This window comes from Clinocottus analis, unplaced genomic scaffold, assembly GCF_023055335.1.
Source record: "Clinocottus analis isolate CAN_PGR_092001 unplaced genomic scaffold, fCliAna1.0.p SCAF_2, whole genome shotgun sequence".
In the NCBI taxonomy this organism is placed as follows: Eukaryota; Metazoa; Chordata; class Actinopteri; order Perciformes; family Cottidae; genus Clinocottus; species Clinocottus analis.
Window position 1 is genome coordinate 16,608,724 of NW_027175931.1, and position 21,882 is coordinate 16,630,605.

The following is a 21,882-nucleotide window of genomic DNA, read 5'->3' on the forward strand; positions in this document are numbered from 1 at the left end:
GACGTGTAAATAAAAATCAATCAAAGAGACTAACGGGAGCAAGAGTAATTACCAAACGCCTTTTCCCTTTCTTGCCGTAGCTACGGAAAGTATGAAGGGACAAATGTATGTCGCTAACTGAATGCCGAACAGAACACTTGGCTAGTCATCTTTCCTTGAACATGGCAGCGCACTTGAAAAAGCGAGTTTATGAGGAATTTTCTAAAGTTGTACAGGTGAGCACGTGACAGCCCTCGCTATAAACTCATTATAACCCGGAATGAACGTTAAAGGTTGCGCTGCAGAGCAAGCTACCTAGCCTGTTAGCTCGTGCTAAATGACTAACTCACTAACGCCGCTCACAGTCACAACGCAACACAGGTCACCTATGTGATATATATACACAATACATACTGCTTTTATTTTAGCATAGTATTAGTTGTTGACCGCCTGAGTTAGCGTAGGTAACTTAGCAGACTTCGTGTGACTCCAGTAACCACCAATGTAAGGTAGCGTCAACACACCTGATCACCGGTAGCTAACCTAACTGTTAAGATGTTTAAGGACAGTTACGTCACATTCGTTTATGTGGCGTGTAACGTCAATGCTGCCAGTTACTGGTGTCTTGTGACAAAGCCTGTATTGGTAGACGCCTTGTTCACACGTAAACCTGTAAAATGACCAGTGTTTGTTCGCTGTCCCTGTCAGATGGAAGAAGTTAGGTAAACGCACGTTACTAATACCACGCTGTGAAGAGTACTGAACATCAAGTAAAAGTTTAGCTTTCTATAAACGCAAACGTAAGTTGAACAGAACAGAGACCATTGGTAGAGAAACATCCCTGCGTCTGAGTATTGTTGAATGAATAAATAGGGCAGCTTGAAGGTGTGTCAGAGGAGATAATCATACACCCTCTTGAACAAACCACTGTGTTTTTATGGGGACAGATTCCCCAGGAGGAAGCTCCTGCCAAGAAGTTGCGTCTGTCTAAACCCAGCAAGTCTGCGGCTCTACACATTGACCTCTGCAAGGCCACCAACTCCACCGATGCCCTCCAGTACCTGCTGCAGTTTGCACGCAAGCCCGTTGAGGTGGAAAGTGTGGAGGGTGTGATCAGGATCCTGTTGGAGCACTACTACAAGGTAACAAGCAGGGGGGTCGAACACATAATCCATCTTATTGAGAGTGTTATGAATGTAAAGACAACCGGTGCAAGTTGTAATAAACAAGCTCTGCTGCGTTCATGCATGCCTGTTGCTTTAAGCGCAATATATTCAATTCAGTTTATTTTGTATATATCCAAATCACAAATACAAGATTTACCTCAGAGGGCTTTACAATCTGTACACATGACATCCTGTCCCATGACCTCACATCGGATCAGGAAAAACTCCTCCAAATAAAGATAGTAAAAACCCTTTCACAGGGAAAAGGGGAAGAAACCTGAGGGAAAGCAACAGAGGAGGGTCTCTCTCCAGGATGGACAGAAGCAATAGATGTCATGTGACCAGAATGAGCAACGTAACAGAGTTGCAGCACATTACATGAATATGACAAAAATATTCATATAATGAGTGAGTGGTTGGCATGAACCACAATCCAGATAGCCACATTCCATGGAAACTTGAGGCGACGAAGCATAGAGGCTCCCAGAAAGGATTAGAGTTAGTAATGTGCATTTAAAGACAGTAATTTATCCAGAATGAAAGAAGAAAGAGAAGAAAGGAGAAGGGAGAAGAGAAAAGAAGAGAAAGAAGAAGAGGAGAGGAGGAGCTCAGTGTATCCTAAAATGCCCCCAGAAGTCTAGGCCTATAGCAGCATGTCTAGGGTTGGAGAGGAGGGGAGGAAGCCTTCTGAATGACTCACAAGGTGGATACCCTCATGAATCTAGAAGAGAGTTGTCTGACCCAAACTCCGAAAGAAAGGTTCCTGGATCAAAGATCGGGGTCAACTATAAACTCTGTCAAAGAGGAAAGTCTTAAATCTACTCTTAAACACGGTGAGCGTGTCTGCCCCCCGGACTGAAAGTGGAAGCTTATTCCACAGAAGAGGAATATACAATGTGTTCATGTTACCGTTCACTTGGTTCAGTCTAACTAAGCACACACACAAAACACATCTAATGCTGATGTCCTCCTCCAGGAGACGGATAACTCGGTGAGGCTGAAGATCGCCTCTCTACTGGGCCTGCTCTCCAAAACGCAGGGCTTCAGCCCCGACTGCATCGTGGACGATGCCATTAACACGCTCAACAATGAGAGTAAGATCCGGTCACACACACAGTTCACAGCGTATTTATACTCACGCACATTAGAAAATGATTACAGTATTTGTACTTGGGAAAGTGATCTCCTTAAAATACTTTTTTTTTTTTTTTTTTCTTCACTGCCTACGAAATGTTTGTAAAGACACAACAGCGTTATTGCACATCTGCACTGAGCAGTGTTTTCACAGAACAATTTGATGACTTATGAATGTCTGGCTGAAAAGATGTTATTTAAATGTATTGAGAATATTGCTTTTCATAGAGTTTTGCCTTTTAATGACCTCCTGAGAGGAGCAGTGGAAATTGACACAAGATCTGCAGAATTAAATCAAAACACCTATTTGCACGTTAACATGAATTGAAATTGTATAAAAATGATTTATCCACTCTCCTCCAAGAAATACAACTATAAATAGCTGAGAAAGTGTCTGTTTGCTCCGTCCTGTTTCTCTCTGTCTGCAGAGTCCCACCAGGTCCTCGCCCAGCTGCTGGACACTCTGCTGGTCATTGGCACACAACTGCCTGAGAGTCCCACAGTCAGACAGAGGCTCATAGAGATGGCCTGCAAGGTGATGCGCGCACATTTTGTAGACAGTAACTCATCATGAGACGTTCCTTATAGACTTAAACGACTATTGACTGTCTGGACAGATATAATATCTCAGATACATACAAATCTCCTCTGTGTATCGCCCCCCCTTTCCTTCTCTCAGCACTTGTCTGATACGTATTTCGGGGTGAGGAACAAGTGTCTGAAGCTCCTCGGATGTCTCGGCACGGTGGACGCTCCGCTGACCAAAGACAACGAGGGACTTGGCACGCCGTTAGGTTTGTGATGTTGCTCCGTTTATCTCCATTGCTGAACTGTGACAGAGACCTTCCTAACTCAATGCTTAAATGGGCCTCATTTACAAACCGTGCTTAAACCGTGCGCAATCCAGGATTCATGAAGATTGCCTCGAAGTTATTATTTATTAGAAAAAGTATTTAATATACAACAGCGTTTCAACATCTTAATTAAACCTACTTCATTTACATTCCAATCAATTATTCATCAATTTTTATATAGTACCTTAAAAAAGTGTCCTATGAGCTGACAATGGAGCAAATTAGTTGATGCGTGATGTGTTGTCACGGTCTTTTTGCACGTTGACTCGTCAGGAGGAGTGAGGGATGTCCAGAGTATCATCAGCGACTACTTCGGGGACCAGGACCCCAGAGTTCGCACTGCGGCCCTCAAAGCCATGGTAAGACACCGCCACCACCTGCACTCACCAAAGTTCAGGGACCACACGGTGAGAACACCCGAGATTATCAATACGTAACTCCTTCTGTGTTTGCTTTCCAGCTGCAGCTGCATGAGAGAGGAATGAAGGTTCATGAGATCATTTACAACCAGGTAACAGCACTGTCTCCGGTATCTGTCGCGGTAACTTTACTGAAATAAGGAATGAACAGACTTACCTCCCGGTGGACATTTTGACTATTGCAAAACAAATTTCTCAGGGAGAGAATAACAATAATAAAGTAATGATTAACAGACTGTCTTCCATGACAACGGTGTTTAGGGATTTGGTGTACCTTTCATGATGTTATTCGTCAGCAGCCGTTGTGTGTGTTTGCAGGCCTGCAGGTTGCTGACAGATGACTACGAGCAGGTCCGCTCAGCGGCGGTGCAGATGGTGTGGGTGCTCAGCCAGCTGTACCCGGAAAGGTGAGAATGGGACTTCCTGTCAACACGAGCTGTGGCGTCCTCGCTGCTCTCTGGGTGTGCAACGCGACAAGCTTTTATAGCGTTAAGGGACACTTGTTTCTGTCGGACTTGTCAAGAGCTTTAAAAGCGAAAAACCCCATAAAAGATAGTATTTAATTGTCATGTTGATTGCTGGTATATTCATTAATTAATTAACATTTCCACTGACTTAACTCATTGTTTGCAGCAGTTTTTTGCAATCCTGTCTGACCAGGTGTTTACTGTTCCGTCTGTCCAACCAGCATTGTTCCCATCCCGTCGTCTAACGAGGAGATCCGACTTGTCGATGATGTGTTTGGGAAGATCAGTCATATGGTCAGCGACGGATCCTGGATGGTCCGAGTGCAGGCCGCCAAAACTCTGGTGAGTGATCAGCTCGCAGACCTGTTTATGAAGATGAATGACGCATCGTCACTTCTTTCTACTGTACAAGCCAGAGTTATGGAGGCAAACACTATGAAATTGATGGATGTCAAAATATAGGAAAAGTGACGACGTTGGAGATTGCAACCAATTAAAACTCCTCCCGTGTGTGGGGCAACAAAGCTGGGAGACGTGGGAACGACAACATCACTTTCACTGATGAAGCCTGTAACGCTAGGTGCACTATTTATATTAAGGGGCACTTGTTGAATCTTTTCTGGTGCGTCAGGGCTCGATACTGCAGGTCAGCCCTCACTTTCTGGAGCAAACGTTGGATAAGAAGCTGATGTCGGATCTTAGGGTGAGTAACGAAAGTTTGCTCATAAGATAAAAGTATTTTACAATGTTGACAAACACACCTCCGCTCACTTTCCTCTTTCTGGGTTCCAGAGGAAGCGCACGGCCCACGAACGGGCCAAAGAACTCTTCACGTCTGGGGAGTTCTCCTCTGGCAGGAAGTGGGCCGACGACGCCCCCAAGGAGAAACTGGACACAAACACCGTCTACCTTATCGCCTCGGGGGCCTGCGGGGCCTTTGTTCACGGCCTGGAGGACGAGATGTTTGGTACGTGAGACGTGGAGCAGTTTGTCTTTGTCTCTCAGCCTCAGAATGTTACTGATGTTGTATTTGCATGCTCGCCCCCCGGTGCTCTCCTCCTTTAACATTACTAGAGGTCCGTATTGCGGCAGTGGAGGCCCTGTCCCAGCTGGCTCGCTCGTCCCCCAGCTTCGCCGAAAAGTGCCTGGACTTCCTGGTCGACATGTTCAACGACGAGATCGAGGAAGTGAGGCTGCAGTCCATCCACGTGCTGAGAGAAATATCCACACACATAACCCTCCGAGAGGACCAGCTGGACACGGTGCTGGCTGTGCTGGAGGTAATGATATGTGCACGCACGCTTGAAAGAGTTGATCTCTCAGCTCTGAAACGTGTATTGTCACTTGTTATTCACGCTTCCATTGATGACGTCATTGTTGCTCTGCAGGACTCGTCTCGTGACATCAGAGAAGCCCTGCACGAGTTAATCTGTTACACCAACGTCTCCACTAAAGAGTGCGTCCAGCTGGCGCTGCTGGAGCTGCTGAAGAACCTCAACAAGTACCCCACCGACCGCAACTCCGTCTGGAAGTAAGTGTGTGTGAGTGCGCATGTGTGTGCGTGCGTGCGTGCGTGCGCGCACTGCAGGTTTTGTTGTTTTTCTCATTGTACATTTCTAATTGTGTATATACCATATATAAAACAACGAGGCGATATTTGCATTAACTACATTTTGTATTAAAGTTTTCAGGTATATCGAAACCCAGAAAGCGATCAACGAATGATTTTAAAATATTAAATGATGCTCTTTGTCCTACAGTTAAGACTGATGACATGACAGTCAAAAAACGTCTAAACACAGTACTTTTGATAATTCCACAGGATGCTCATGAACTATGGAGCAAGTTTTATGACTAATCTTTTCACAAAAAAAAAGATTGAACCCAAAAGTTCAGTCCCCCCCATTATATATCCAAATTTGACGGAATATATCCAGATAGATAGATAGATAGATAGATAGATAGATAGATAGATAGATAGATAGATAGATAGATAGATATCTATATCATTGATGATTGTATTTCCTTGTTTCCCTGCAGGTGTCTGAAGTTCCTGGGTTCCCGTCATCCAACATTGGTGTTGCCGTTGGTTCCTGAGCTGCTCAGCACACACCCATACTTTGACACACCAGAGCCCGACATGGACGATCCAGCCTGTATCCTCCATCTTTGCCCTCCAGATTTAAAATAGATCTACATTAGTGTGCTGTCAGGGCCTCGTAAGTAGTGTATGACATAGGGAGAAAACCTCTCGTTAACTTCCTTTGATGAACTTGATTATTCTGCTCAAATCCATCTAAAAAATAAAGCAGTCATTTTAAAATCACAAATTTAAGTTTAAATTACATTAGAGTAAAAGGTTTTAGTGCAACAGAATTAAATTGAATCCAGGTTTAGAATACAAACTAAACTTGACATTTAAAGGCAACTTTAAAAATGAACCTTTCTAAATTATGAACTTGCTTTGAACTTGAGTGCAACCCAATTTAATGGTTTACAAACGAGTCTGTGTTGATGCAACGCAGCCCGAGTGTCGTACTGAGACAAAGCTGGTTGGCACAGGAGGAAAAGAGAATTAAAGGATGGTCTCACATGTAGAAGACGAGGCAAACTTTAAACCCTCAATGTGAGAGTGATGAACTGTCATTGAACAGACATATGACTTTTGTCAGCTGTGATTAAACAGAAACTGCCAGGATATCTGAATATGCGGAAAAGAAATAAGAAAAAACATGTTAGCACTCGTCTGTAGTCCTGGACTGTGTTGTTCTTTCTTGACTCTGGTGGTTGACCTCAGACATCGCGGTGCTGGTGTTGGTGTTCAACGCTGCCAAGTCGTGTCCCACCATGCCGGCGCTGTTCTCCGACCACACCTTCAGACACTACGCCTACCTGAGGGACAGTCTGTCTCACCTCGTACCACCGCTGAGGGTGAGGAGGGAACCACTGTGGTTCTTAGAACCGTACGGTCCACACGGTCCGCACCGTCCGCACCATCCACACGGTACACACGGTCCACACCGGCTGCCCTTTATTCAGCGTGACGGATACAGATGGTCCCAACGACATGGCTAAATTTGGTTTCCAACCGCAACTTCATTTAATTAATCAGCTGATTGTTCTCTTGATTCATTGATTATTCGTATAAATTCAGAAAATTCAGAACAATAGCAAAGGATACCAGTTTGGTGACACTTTCTATTTGGTCAGTCCAAAGAGTTGAAACTAAAACCTTTTTGCCTAAAAATTAAAAACAATTTGTTGATTTATTGATCAATTTGTTGATTTATCGATCAATTATATATATATATATATATATATATATATTAATATATATATATATATATTTTAATATATATATATATATATATATATATATTAATATATATATATATATATTAATATATATATATATATATATATATATATATATATATATTAATTAAAAAATAGTTGTAACTGATTCTATTTAGGCCACCAGAGAAGGCTTGGAAGGCCCTGACAGTATACATACATACACACATACAGCTCCAATCACAACGCGCACACACACACACATCCTGTGTAGATGCACATGCATACACCGCTCAGACCGCTCTGATAAAACCTACAGACGACATTCTCCTCTGTGACTGTTGTCCTGTCTTTTAGTTGCCGGGCAACGGTCTGGACCTGGTGGACTCGCGCTGTAGTTCTGGTTCTGTGGAATCCGCTCAGCTCTTCCTGCAACTGAGTCTGAACCGGGTCAGCACCATCCAGAACCTGGAGGCATCCGGAGCCCAGGACCTGCTGAACTTCACCATTCGGTACACACACGCACACGCACACGCACACGCTCACACACACACACACACACGCTCACACACACACACACACACACACACACACACGCTCACACACACTCAAACAGACTTTTCCCTGAATAGTAATTGTCATTTAAAAAACTAAATGTAAGTAGCATCTTTAGAAATGTTCCAAGTTGTAGAGGATTACTGAGGATTGCACATCATAAAGACTTTCTCAGGTCCAGGCCGTCATTGTTATTAGTTGTGTAATAGTGAAATATTGCTAATATCAATATGCTGTCTGTAATTTCATTCATAACATTGACATTACAAATCTAAATCAACATTTCAATGCTGCAGCACAACATAGTTTCTTTTCTTTACATTTCTGTTCTTGGTGTGGTTTTCCTGCTGCACTAATAGTATTAGTACTTTACTATTTGCAGACAAAAGATTCCAGCGGGGAGCCGAACATTTGTAAAAACAGAGAGTTTTACTTTACTTTTCAAAAACATCTCTCTGGTTTGCTCCGCAAAGAGAGATGTTGATTAGAGGACAAAAACAACTCAATCTGATCACTTTCTTGAAGATTTTGTCGGATGAGTGTCATAAATGTAACGAGCATTTAAACCTTCTATTAAAACCCCAATAGAAGCTTTGAATATGAAATGACAACATGGTATTTGATTTTAATATACTGTGTGCAAAAACCTGAAGTTAAACTGTTCCGCCCTCAGACAAAGTTTGGCGTAGTTTTTATGATTTGAAAACCATGTTCATCTGGTAAAGTGGTGTTTGTATTGGAAGAAGAGTGTTAACGTGTCTGTCTGTCAGAGACCTGAGGCGGCTGGGGGAGCTGCAGACGGAGCTCGCTGGAGCCGCTGACTTCTGTGCTACGTACCTGCGCTGCCAGCTGCTCCTCATGAAGGTGTGTGTGTGTGTGTGTGTGTGTGTGTGTGTGTGTGAGTGATGCTTTGACTTCTATTGGTGGTTTTCAAACCTCAGTGTTTCCTCAGGCTCTGCAGGAGAAGCTGTGGAACATGGCTGTGCCTCTCTGCCTCAAACAAAACGTCACGGCCACAGCGGCAGCTCAACAGGTCAGCACACAAACACACACATACACACACGCACACACACGCAAACACACGTACACACATGCAAACACACGCAAACACACATGCACGCACACACGTCAGTTGGTGTAACGGAAAGCTATCCTGATAAAAAAAACTCAGTTTGGCACATATGTGAACCACAGATTAATAACACATCATAGCCTATATTCAGTAAAGAAAAAAAACATATAAGCAAGTACATGCGTTCTACATTACATTACATGTCATTTATCTGACGCTTTTATCCAAAGCGACTTACAATAAGTGCATTCAATCGTATGTATGAATTAGGAACAACAAGAATCAAGACAGTACAATTTCTCAAATAAAGTCAAACTACAAAGTGCTATCAGTAAGAGCATCTAAGTTCTGCCTAAGTGCTGCTGTCATTGTCTTTATATTGGCTTTCTAGTTCCCTGATTATGTTTAAATCAGCAGCAGGAGAACTCGAGACGTTTGCAGCCCCGCTAACGGCTCATGTCAGGGGTTCAATTCAGTAGCGTTCAGGCTCTGTTCAGTAAAAATGAGTCTTGGCCGAAGGTAAATGAAAACGTTATGCTGATGTGTTTCTTTCTTTGTTGAGAAACTGAAACAAATTGTTGTATGTTGTATGAAGGAGACGCAGCATGAAATACAGTTGCTAATTCATTCTATGTTGTTTAACTTTATAACACTAGGTGTATATTTTTAGATGACTGTAACAAAGTGAAACATTTCAAATGTTGTATGTCTCATCCTGACCACAGAGCCAGCCTTGTAGACCAGCTGCTCTGACTAAAGAAGCCACAAACTCCGTGACTCCAGCATCATGGTCTGTTGCACCACTGATGTCTTGTTGTGTGTGGTTGTGTGTTCGTAGATCTTAGAAGAAACCTACAAGCTGGAGTTTCTGTACAGCGGCTTGGAGAGCAGACAGGTGGCCACCATACATCATGTTCGCCTCCAGGCCAAAGCTTTGCAGCTCGTTCTCAGTGCTCGCACCCGGCAAGGGTCAGTACACACAGATGCACACACACATTCACTATATGCATTTAATATGGGCCACACCTGCATGCAGATGTGACTTATTTATTTTATGTTAGGTTGGATCCACTCATCAGCAGCTGTGAGAAGTTTCTGCAGGACATTGAATCGTTTCAGAGGTGAGCAAAGATCCGTTAATGTCTATCTTTCGGTCCAGATGTTTGAGCTTTAATTTGCGTCAATATTACAACAAGATATATGTTGATATTCTTTAATGCTTTCCTCGGAGCATTTTCTTACATATTTTCTGCAATCCTCAGGCTGTTTCTGGCCGAGCTGCCCCACCTGCAGGACAGCTTTGTGGACAAGCTCTTAGAGCTGATGCCCCGGCTGTCCTCATGTAAACCGGTGGAGACGGTGAAGATCCTCCAGACGACTCTGAGACAGAGCGGCCTGCTGCAGCTGCGACTGCCTGAACAGGTGTGATCAAGCAGTTGGTTTATGTTTGATGTGCTTGTGTGTGTAAGTTTTATAAGCAGAGGACTTTCTTTTTTATTCGTTGACATTTCCCTGCCGGTCGCCAGATCCATCGGGCGACGGCCACCATCATCGAGCCGACGGGGGAGTCGGACAACCCACTAAAGTTCACCACAGGCCTGGTGGTGGCGCTGGACATTGATGCGACGCTGGAGCACGTCCAGGATCCCCAGAACACCGTGAAAGTACAGGTCCGTCTGGTGCACAACTAAATCACTGCGCTTGGCTTCTTGCAGGGAGAAGTCCAGAATTCGATGAGTTATAATAAAATGGATTTAATAAAAAGTTGATGGTGATACAGCATGAAATTCTCAGCCGAGGGTGCAACGCTTCAGCAATCCACAGTCCACTTACAGTCTAATTGCATATAGTTTGTTGTGTCTAGTATCCACAAAGGACTCCTGAACGAAAGTTTCCGTTCGTTTCGTACTGTGCCACTGAGCTTATGGTCTCTCATTGGTCAGTTTCACAGCATGCAAATGGCTAAAAGTTTCACAGGTGCGGAGTCCTCCTCTGGCCCGGAAAAAAAACAGTCCGACACTCTAGTATCTTTCCTTTTAAGAATTAGTTTCGGGTCAGAAAAATTGCTGTGGGTCACAGCTGTTGATTTTGTTGCAGCAATATAAGAATTGGTAAAGCTCAACAGGTTCTGATCAGGCTATGAAAGAAGGTTAAAATGTATAAACATTGTGGGGGGGAGTTTCTTTTAAATCTTAATTCTAAAAATCTGTCTTAAAGAGCGAAGTCTTCACCTGATGACTGATGATTGAGTCACTCTTAAACAGCGTAGCTGCCCAATCGTTCCCTCTGGATTTGAAAAATCCCGTCTGAATCCCCTTGTGTCTGTGCATCATGTCCCCGCAGGTTCTGTATCCAGACGGCCAGAGTCACATGATCCATCCTAAACCAGGAGACTTCAGAAAGCCCGGACCCGACAGACACAGACTGATCACACAGGTTTACCTCTCACACACCGCGTGGACAGGTGTGTAAAACACACACACACACACACACACACACACACACACACACACACACACACACACACACACACACACACACACACACACACACACACACACACACACACACACACACACCGGGAAACAGATTTAAGAGTGGGACATTGACACATAGAAATACAGAAACACCTGTTTCACCAGTGCATCAACTTTGCCTTTTGAGTTTCTTTCATCAGCGGTCTTCCTCCCTGTCTCTCAGAGCCATCTCAGATCGAGGTGCGCCTCCTGCTGGCCTACAGCTCCTCCTCAACCTCCATCTGCTCCCCTACACCGGCCTCCAAGCTGGGATGGAGCGACGGCATCGACAGCCTCCCGCCACCAGAGGCCGCCGTTGAGGGAACCATTCCGTTCAGCAGGCCCGTTAAAGTCTACATCATGCCCAAACCCGCCCGCCGCTGACCAAAAGTCTGTAACCATGGACACACAGATGAGGCTCGTTTTAGCTCTCGCACGCGAGTTTCTTGGCCACACATTCGGCCAAGCGTGAGAATAATTTGTGCTTAAGCAGTAGGAGGCACGACAGTGTCTTACTCGTGTCGACTTTATGGGGAATATTATTGTACTTTACAATTTGTTTCTGATAAAGACAAACCCATGTGATGGAGATGACTCCTTTTCAAATGTTATTTTGTGCAGCAAACATGCAGAAACACGTGAACTGAACTCTACAGAAGTGGTCGTTGTCCTTTAACATTCCACAAAATTGGACTTGCATTGCATCTTCAATTTGATCCAGAAGAAACGTTTGTATTTTAGAATAAAATAAGATAATACTTTATTAGTCCCGCTGTGGGTAAATTTACAGGATTACAGCAACCTATCATGTCCAATAATTGACCTGGACATGAGGATGTTTCCATCTAAACTCTAAATCTGTGGTCTGTAGTCGCGCTGAGAGCTAGAAGAGATGGCCAGCTGCATCTGACCCCCGTCCTGCGTAAAGCCACCTCGTTCGGTGCAGCCAGGCAAAAGGGTGACATCATCAACAGGTGGAGTGGAAGACCCCTCCCACTTTGGCGCCCTGGCCAGCCAGTTTGTTGTATTCGGCAACGGCCTTCTCCGTCTGCAGGACTCTGACGTCGACGCCTTTCTGCATCACAAAGTCCAGCGTGGCGGAGGGAACCTGAGGGAGGAGACGACCGCACAAACGGATTTATGGCGCGTCGCCACACAGTTTTAGTTTTAGAACACACGCTCCTGTTTCAATCTAGCCGTCTTCACGGCTCGCGGTTTACTTGAGCTATACTCACAAATGCATCATGACTTCTTTTTATTTTGGTGGTTTTAAGTAGATTTTGTATTCTGTACTTGACATAAAGACTTGACTCCATCACATTAAGCGGTAATGTTACTTTTACGTAAGCACAAGATGAGAACTTGCTTCACCACATCTGTGCCTCTGGATTTTCTGTGGGTCAATTTTACCTGCAGAGCTTCATTCATGCCTCTGCCGATGACCAGCAGGTCTATTCCGTTCTTCAGCACCTCCTCCAGGTCAGCGGGTTGGACTCCTGGGGAATGCTGGAGGTGGAGGAAAGACAAGATTGTGTGTGTGTGTGAGAGTGTGAGCACAGTTGTCAACTGTTTGTCTCCGGCAACATGCAACATGTGTATTTTGTGGGCATTCAGGCTTCGGTTGCACTCACGTTGGTCCCCGTCTCCCTCCAGTCCCAGGCCCGGCTACCTCCGGGCCAGACCTTACAGTCCTTGTAGCTGGAGGAGCATCCCTTCACCTTCATGTGGCCCCAGGAGAGAGAGGAGATCTCTGGAGAAGACATGTAAGCCGCCAACTGGAAGACCCGGTGGAAGACAATGACTCTGGAGAGGATATACAGATATGGTTAAAGGGTTCCAACAGAGCTTTGAAAATCCCTTTAAAAAGCTCCTGGTACCATAACTTACTGGTTCATGTCATATTTTGCTGTGTGAGATGGACCTATTAAATGACTGCATTTATATATCTTAAGTGCTTTGCAGTTTTATTATATCTGAGATTTATAATATCAACACATCTGGATATAAAGAAACGGCCATCTGAAGTAACTAAAGCTGTCAGAGAAATGTGCCGAAGTAAAAACATACAATATTTACCTCCGATGTAGTGGAGTGGAAGTATAAAGCTACAGAAAATGGGAATACTATAATTTGTACTTAAGTTGCCTGCGATACTTGAGTAAATGTACTTTCATTCTACTACTGATCAATATATAAACTATCCTTTATTGTTGTGTTTACGTGTGTTCTTTTGTGTGTGATTGTTTGGCCACAGCATAAGTACTTTATGAGAGTACTGGTGTATTTTAATGTTAAGTATTTTTTGTAATTTCCAGTTACTTTGATAGATGAATTACTTGTTTATTAGCCTCTGAGTTCTTTTGTAAAAAAAAATATGTACAAGTAAAATGTTATTTGGACACCAGTGCTGGCCGAGCCGAGAGGAACATTAGTCAGCTGCAAAAAGCCAATTCTGCCCAGCAACGGGAGCTACTTTTGAGCTGGCCACGCCCACTAACCACCAACCCGAGAAGCTTAGTCAAAGAATGCTGTTGAATTGATAAACCGATTAAAAACAATCATATGTCAGTAGGTCCTGACGCTATACGGGGAAGTCATGAAGCAGTTCTCTTACCTTGCCAACGTCAACAAACTGAACACGCCCCCCGGAAATGATTTTTCCTGTAATTAAAGTGGTATCCACATTCAGTTTAGTCATAAGTGTAAGTTTATATGCCAAAGACCTATTTGTGTGCGTGTTTTTTTTACAAAGGTTTTGAAATGACATTATTTTAAAAACTATTAAATGCTGTTCCAACAAAAAGGCAATAAGAGCAGTAATGGCATGCTGTGGTGCATGTTTGTAATTGCACAATCAGAGTTTGTGCCTCTTTTCTTTGTCTTTATAATATTTATTTGTTTTTTTCTATTTGTATTTTCCATGTTTGACTGTTTTTGTCTATAGTTGTTATTCTTTGTGGGATGTTAGTTTAAATGAATTTTGCCCATAATTATTGACAATTTGTGAAATTGTTGAATACATTTTTTGTATACCTCAGATAAGCTAGTTTCTTGAGTAATACAAATCAAAAAATAAATTAATAAGGATTTTAGCTAAATCTACATGTATCACAATAAAGAACCATGTTCTGTCCAAATTGAAATCAGAGACGATATAAAGAAAGACATTTTGAGTGAACTGTTGCGTAACATCCTGTGCTGAAGCACCCGACTGGCTCGCAGGGGGCAGTGAAGAGCTCATTTGCGCAAAGAGACCGCTGACCGTGAACACGAGTCACACACCCAACAGAAGACACGTTTGTATCCGTCGAGATAAATGTGTGTTTTGAAACCAGAACGGCCTTCGGTAAGTTCATATACAAATGCATATCTCTGTTATCATGACACGCGGCTCGTGCCAACAGTGTCAATCGAGTTTTTTTAGTGTTTTATTTCCTGGTGCTTAATGGCGGCCCGGCCCTGATTATAGCTCCACCTTCAGGTGTGTGTCTCTGGCTCGCTTTTCACCAATTAGGAGACGTCAAAATGAAAGCGTGTGCAAAGGGATTCATGATCGTTGGTTTTATCGACAGGTCGAATTCATAATGTGTATTACCGCGTGTTTAAATGTGTTTGGTCTCTGTTACATTTCTTTAGGTAGGCTAGCTAACGCTAAATGAATGTATCGTGCCCTGAACTCGCTAGCTAAACCTAGCTAGCTAGGTTACCTAGCTAGCTAGGTTTACTTTGTATTACCGCGTGTTTAAATGTGTTTGGTCTCTGTTACATTTCTTTAGGTAGGCTAGCTAACGCTAAATGAATGTATCGTCCCCTGAACTCTCAGTAATTCAGGGGACGATACATCTTAACCAAACACGTATACAGAGAACTGCAACTGTGTATGGCCACTTTTAAAATGTTGATATGTTGCATTAAAACGATTAAAAAGTGTGATTAAGGGAATGGGCTCCAATCTCGGACGCGGTTTAGCAAAAATTGCGATAAAACGCCACTTAAAATCTTGATAAACATGATCGTATCACGTTTTCAATTGATTTAATGGTGTCAAGTTAAGCTCTACCTTCTTACCTTTCAAACGTAATGTTTTAATTATTAGTTAGCTTTGACTTCACTAAAGCCAGTAAAAGGACGCTAACGCCGCTAATACGGCCGTTAGCTATTACTAGCCAATCTCGGTCGCACTTCTATCCTCGTAGTAGGATGTCCCCACCGACATCAGGACAGCAGAAAGTGTCTACATCTTCCGCCGCAAAATAAAAACTCACCTTTTTCGACTATACCTTGAATAAAGACAATGACGGAAGCACTTAGGCAGCACTTCGATGGCTCCTACTGATAGCACTTAGAACAATTTCTCAAATAAAGTCAAACTGCCATCTTGATTCTTGTTGTTCCTACTTCGTACTTACGGTTGAAATGCACTTATTGTAAGTCGCTTTGGAAAAAAGAGTCAGCTAAATGACATGTAATGTAGTAAACACTCGGCGCTGCTGTTTTTTGACGACATTAACTAGTTGCAGTCACCAAAATGCTGTCAACACATCCGGGATCGTAGTTATGTCCTTCACACTAAAATATCACGCTTCGACAACTCCAAACTATGCAATAAAAGCTGCGTCATTTCAATTTGAGTGTATACCGCCACCTTCTGGATGTTTTGTTAAACTCTTCTCATGTTGGTCACTTGCTAAACACCAGCTGATGCATGACATGTATCAATTGTGCACACATATGTTGTATATAACAATTACTATCATAACACACAATGCAGATTATAAGTTATATTACAACTAAAAACACCAGTATTCATGATTGAAAGCTTCATTGTTAAAACCCTTCTGTTACCTTAAAATGTACCAAGATCTTTTATCTAAAGCCCTAAGGACTCCCATTTCAACACTGAAGCATCCTTATCATGCTCCTCCAACTTTATTATTTCATTTATTAATGAGATAAGTGTTGAGTCTTGATCTTGTGGGCCAAACATGAAACAAACAAACACTCAGCAACACAACCCACATACGACTCGCGAGAAACCCAGATGATCCTTTTTTACCTCTTAGTCGTTCATAATACCAGAGTGTTGCCTGCTGGGTTTCTAACCACTACAGGGAGTGAGAGCACCGAGGCGCATCACACTTATTCCTGAGTCTTTTAGCCATCCCCTAGCCTTTGCTTTTATCCAGACATTTTAAGACATTTTAACTTTTAGCAGGAGTCTTAACTAACAGGCTCGAATTGAGCATGAACCAGTGAGTCCAGTATGAACCAGCGGGAACCAGTGAGTCCAGTGGGAACCAGTGAGTCCAGTGGGAACCAGTGAGTCCAGTGGGAACCAGTGAGTCCAGTGGGAACCAGTGAGTCCAGTGGGAACCAGTGAGTCCAGTGGGAACCAGTGAGTCCAGTGGGAACCAGTGAGTCCAGTGGGAACCAGTGAGTCCAGCGGGAACCAGTGAGTCCAGCGGGAACCAGTGAGTCCAGCGGGAACCAGTGAGTCGAATGTGCAGACTTGCATTGGGCAAACTGTTTGTTGCCATGTGAACCATTCAGCTCCTCTAAGCAGACTCAGGACCTGTCATGGCTCCAGAGATCCCCCCAGTCAGGTCCGTAATGCACTCCTGGGGTAAAGTCGGTGCACTCAACTGGTTCTGACCGGGTTGTCGTGAGGCATCTGGTCTGGGAGTGCAGCATCGCCGTAGACCAGTGGGCGACGGCCGGCTCCTTAAAATTCCCGTGCTTGCCGGTAAGGGAGGTCCTCGCAGCACAGCTGGTGCTGTATGAGGCGAGCAAAGGTGAAAACCAAACAGTTGCTCAGCATAGCCGCCATCAAAGACCTCCAGAAACTTGCCGGCAAGGAAGCACATGCAGATCCCCCCCGTGGCTGTGATCCGGATGGCAGCAGGCCAGGACACAGCCACAAAGAAGAATCGCCTCTGTGCCCATTCGGACGAAGGAGCCGGAGCCACACGGGAAAAGGTCAAAGCGGCGGCGGCCTGACTCTCCGGGTGAGGCAGGTGGGAAGGAGCAGCAGGGTGGGGGTCTCCATGAGCACCACAACAGGATCCAGAGAGACAACATCTGTTTGGGGGAGAGCAATGAGACATGGTAGGGACTCACTGCGCTCATGCACAGCAATGGACTTTAACCAATGCTCTATTCACTAATACGGATACTGGACTCACCAGAAGAGACCAACTCATGACAACTTGAATCTACAATGCCTTTGAAAATGATGGCTTTATTGTTTTCCAGATAACACTTACTTATTCTTTGACTTTGTGAAGTCTACACTAAAGTTAAGACTATTTAAACACTATTAATGAACATCATTTTGAATTAAACGGGAACAAAATGTATTCACAATATTTACATCCATACCTTATTTAAAGCTCTTTCAGACAACTTCAAGAACAGTGGTTCTTCTCAGAACAATAACAATTGTTTATTTATATATATATATATATATATATATATATATATATATATATATATATATATATATATATATATATATATATATATATATATATATATATATATATATTTATTTATATATATATTTATTTATATATATATATATATTTATTTATTTATTTATTTATATTTTAATTTACAAAGACACCGGACTGAACTTTTAAAATTCAGATAAAATGACTCTAAAGATTGTTGTCCCAGTAGAAATGTATCCCTTCCCCACTTGTTGTGATGTGTGCCTGTGTAACTTGAGTGAGGAGCACAGGTAGTGGTGGAGGCTGAGAGGTTGACCAGAGTCCTGTGAGGAGCCGCTGTCTGCTACGAGGAAGGCAGCAGTTTCAGCAGCGTGTGCATGAGCCTGTTGTGCTGCTGGTTAGCGCTTAGCCATCTTTAGCCTCTGTATCGCAGCAGCATAAACGAGAGCGTCCCTCTTTGTGCAGCGTAGAGAGTGTTGCCCCAGTGAGGTCTGTACAGCTTCATTTAAAAAGCTTCGGTCAAAAACACACATGCAGTGTGCCATGTTCACATTGTAGCTTCACTGTCTGTAAAGATGTAATTACTTCTGTCTGAGGTCTTTTATACGAGATGTGTTCAGGAGGCTCACGCCGCTCTCGTCCAGCTTAGCGGGACCTCTCGTCTCCTCTGTGGCCATGTGGATGAGCTGCGATGTGGCAGCGGACAACATCTTCGTCTGAGACTGACTCGAGCGTTTCCGGGCCCCCGGTTCTGACCGCTTTGATGATGGGCTCCAGGTCCGAGTGGTTTTAGACCTGCACTGCACGGCGTTCTTGGAGTGAGACTCCATCCGTATTGCTGTGTCAAACCAATGGAGCCAGTGGAAGATGTCCAGAGCCACAACCAGGTCATTGTCCATTCAGTGCTGGAACAAAGTCTCCACTGCTGCTGGCCCAGAGCACGTCAACACCCACGGTCCACAGAGAGGATCCTGGGGACGGGTTGATCGGCCGGCCAGAACCTCTCCAGGACTCCACGGCACATCGGTTCCAGCTTCTGAGCGGACTCCTCGCAGGTCAGCACAAATGAAACCATGTGATATCCACTTTTTAAAGTCACTTGCATATGATAGTTATCCATGTGTTTTTTTTTTTTGGAAAGCAGAACGATCTCAGCTCTATATAATGAGGCACTATTGTCCTAAGGTACAAGTGTAAAGTGATAATATGGCCCTAAAACTGAATACATCTTGGTGTCACAGTAAACCTAACTTAGGCCAACAGATCATCATGATGCATACAAAGTACAGCAGGTAAACATTTATTTGTGCAAAATTGACACCCTGTTTTGAAAGTTTAAATTGGTATCAGAGGACATTAAATCTATTCAATAATATTATTTGTCACTTTGTTGCCATACTTTTTCTATGTCTAATTCACTCAATACATCTTGGTGTCACAGTAAACCTAACTTAGGCCAACAGATCATCATGATACATACAAAGTAAAGCAGGTAAACATTTATTTGTGCAACTTTGTTACATTTATCTAGAATTCTCTATGTGCAACTCTTCAATAAAAACACACAATTTGCAATCCTGGTGAACACAGTTGAATCACTATACACAAACAGCTGCTTGTGCATCAAATAACATGGCATTCTTTAAATGAGGATGGTTTATATATAAAACAACCACCTGCAGCAATAAACCTCAGTTAAAGAGGCAAACTACACTTCTCACTGGGATCCTTAAAAACTTTGAACAGTGACATAACTAAATAACACTTTTTGCAAGGGTCCATTCTATTAAGTAAGCAGTTTGTTCTTCAGGCTGTTTACTTTCAGGGACAGTTTTGAACAGTCCAGCTCCAGTTGTAGCTTCTGGAAGACCTCGAATGTGTATCAGAGCTCCTTGGGATAGCCAAGGTTGACTGCATACACCAACCCAACCAGCATGCAGAAAGCCCTTGGACTGTTATCCAGAGCAGTCAGAACTTTTATTCCGTCTAAAACGATACCGACATCGTCTGGACCCTCCGCCGTATAGATTTTCATTTTTTGCATGGCAAGGTCCTGCGACTCACTTTCTTCATCAGCATCCTGAAATAGCAAGAAGATTGAGTATTACGGACTGTACAGTCAAAAGACAAGGTCCTGATTGAACATCTACCAAATTGCTTCCAACCCTTTGAACAAGAAAACCTGTAGCTGCCATAACTGTTGCACATAATGCAACTCGTTTACATAAGTGATTTAGAAATTTCAGAGATAATGTTTTGCAAAAGTGTTTTGTTAAAAGGCGTACAATCTGTTTCACAAACATATGAACTGAGTCACATTTGTAAATATCCGTAAATTAAAAGAAACAAACTAAAAAAGCACTTTAAATATTTTATTTTGAACTAAAAGGCTGGTCATATGAATTAATCTGAATTATTATCAAAGAAACTGCAAAACCCAGTAGCTTTTGCCACAAATTACTGGGAGAAATTATGGTATGATTGAATTTGTGATTTGACCATCCCAAGACATAAAAGGTAGAGTAGAATAAATCATTTTCTTTATATTGTACTTCAACTTACACCATAATCTTTTAAGAGATGATCCGTGGATTCCCCAAGGTACACCATCAAACACCGAATGACAGCATCTCTGGTGATATGGATGCTCGGATTGCTTGGCGTCTAAAATGACAAAAATAAACAATGATTACTGACATTACATCCACTGATCTAAAACTAGTTGACTAGATTATTACTGTTAAAAAAAACTACTTTGATAGAAAAAAACAGAAACATGGCGATCTGCCTCTCCTGCTGTGGCCTCTCTGTACCAGTGCGACTGCATGACGACTAACACTGTGAACTTGGGAGAGTCAGCACGACATCTGCCAGAGTTTACACTAAACACAGTAACAGCTTTGAGCTGAATATAACGTCAGGTTGAAAAAAAATAAAGAAGAATCTGCACACTTTGTTAATTTGTTTCACTGACTATTCTCCAGAAATGTACTTTTACCATTAAAGCCGCATGGTCTATCCCAACAGTTTTTAACAGCATATTAAGTTAACATTACTTGACAAAACAAAATGCAGTGATATTAATATAACTCATATGCCTCATTACTAACCTTTGGGAGCAAGAATGTCTGTTCCTACATTTGCATTAACCTTAATGTGCTCTCTTAAGATCCGCAGCTTTTTCGCTAGCTAGCTGGGTAGATTAGCTTGTTACGTTAGCTTGTTACAGTGGGAGAGGGGTGGAAACTCGGTCTGAGGCCAGGAAGGATTGTTACAGTCGACGAGCTGCTATCTCAAAATGGCATAAAATTATAACATAAGTAATTAAATTGTGGCATTGAATTGACCACTTTGCCATGTCTTTAGCGGCTTAAAGACAACGGTAGACAGACTTCCAAAAAAGCTTACTCATGACATAAGTTAAATAAAGTTACAGCGCAGTCAAGTTTACATGTTCGTTAACTTTTCAGTAGCGCAAAAGAACGTTCAACTGCTGCAACAACTTGGTTATGATTTGTTTGTTAACTGACAACAATTAAACAGGTCTTACCTTGGGGAAAACGGCAGCCCCCCTTCAACACGTGTCAGAAGATGTCGTGTGCTGCAGAATGCGTGAGGCGGAAGTGTACGTTGATTCAAAACGGAGACCTCCAAATGAGTAAAATTCATCAATTTCCTGCAGCTTTGACTTTACTGATGAAATATAATTAAAGTCTACTCAGTAACTCATAGCTGATTTTACTCACTCAAAATTAAGTGAAATGTAATTAATAATTAATAAACATTTCTTGAATTCCGCTCAATGTAGTTGAAAACAGTACATAGTCTTTTTTATTATGTAAAGGTTACTATTTATTTAGTATATATTAATTAATGAAAATCCCAGTTTTTACAGTGTAGATTCGAGGAGGTTTTTTTTTTAGGGGGGGGGGGGGGGGGGGGGGGGTTGGAGGGGTTTTGTTCAGTGAACTGCGAAC

At 42.8% G+C, this 21,882-nt stretch overlaps 2 protein-coding genes across 2 annotated transcripts; one reads left to right on the forward strand and one right to left on the reverse strand.

Moving 5' to 3' along the window:
- The first annotated feature begins 86 nt into the window (after positions 1-86).
- On the forward strand, positions 87-13,665 carry ints4 (integrator complex subunit 4). Its single transcript, XM_068584656.1, has 24 exons — positions 87-215; positions 927-1,121; positions 2,122-2,239; positions 2,708-2,814; positions 2,959-3,073; positions 3,407-3,492; positions 3,594-3,644; positions 3,871-3,959; positions 4,241-4,361; positions 4,651-4,722; positions 4,812-4,986; positions 5,094-5,299; positions 5,408-5,550; positions 6,060-6,175; positions 6,817-6,950; positions 7,671-7,825; positions 8,639-8,732; positions 8,821-8,901; positions 9,779-9,909; positions 10,002-10,061; positions 10,203-10,362; positions 10,467-10,610; positions 11,284-11,404; positions 11,641-13,665. Exons 1-24 carry the CDS (start codon positions 108-110, stop codon positions 11,838-11,840), a joined length of 2,982 nt encoding a protein of 993 aa, XP_068440757.1. The 5' UTR covers positions 87-107; the 3' UTR covers positions 11,841-13,665.
- On the reverse strand, positions 11,967-15,806 carry aamdc (adipogenesis associated, Mth938 domain containing). Its single transcript, XM_068584657.1, has 5 exons — positions 15,722-15,806; positions 14,071-14,117; positions 13,088-13,259; positions 12,867-12,962; positions 11,967-12,564 (listed from the first exon to the last, which is right to left on the reverse strand). Exons 3-5 carry the CDS (start codon positions 13,217-13,219, stop codon positions 12,424-12,426), a joined length of 369 nt encoding a protein of 122 aa, XP_068440758.1. The 5' UTR covers positions 13,220-13,259; positions 14,071-14,117; positions 15,722-15,806; the 3' UTR covers positions 11,967-12,423.
- Positions 15,807-21,882: the final 6,076 nt, after the last annotated feature.

Bases quoted from the DNA above. Each gene is read 5' to 3' on its own strand.
- ints4 (XM_068584656.1), top strand. From the start codon at position 108: ATGTCGCTAACTGAATGCCGAACAGAACACTTGGCTAGTCATCTTTCC. The intron at 3,074-3,406 runs GTTTGTGATGTT...TTGACTCGTCAG, and splicing joins GGGACTTGGCACGCCGTTAG to GAGGAGTGAGGGATGTCCAG. The intron at 5,551-6,059 runs GTAAGTGTGTGT...GTTTCCCTGCAG, and splicing joins GACCGCAACTCCGTCTGGAA to GTGTCTGAAGTTCCTGGGTT.
- aamdc (XM_068584657.1), bottom strand. From the start codon at position 13,219: ATGTCTTCTCCAGAGATCTCCTCTCTCTCCTGGGGCCACATGAAGGTG. The intron at 12,963-13,087 runs GTGAGTGCAACC...CTCCACCTCCAG, and splicing joins GGAGGGAGACGGGGACCAAC to CATTCCCCAGGAGTCCAACC. The intron at 12,565-12,866 runs GTAAAATTGACC...CTCCTCCCTCAG, and splicing joins GCATGAATGAAGCTCTGCAG to GTTCCCTCCGCCACGCTGGA.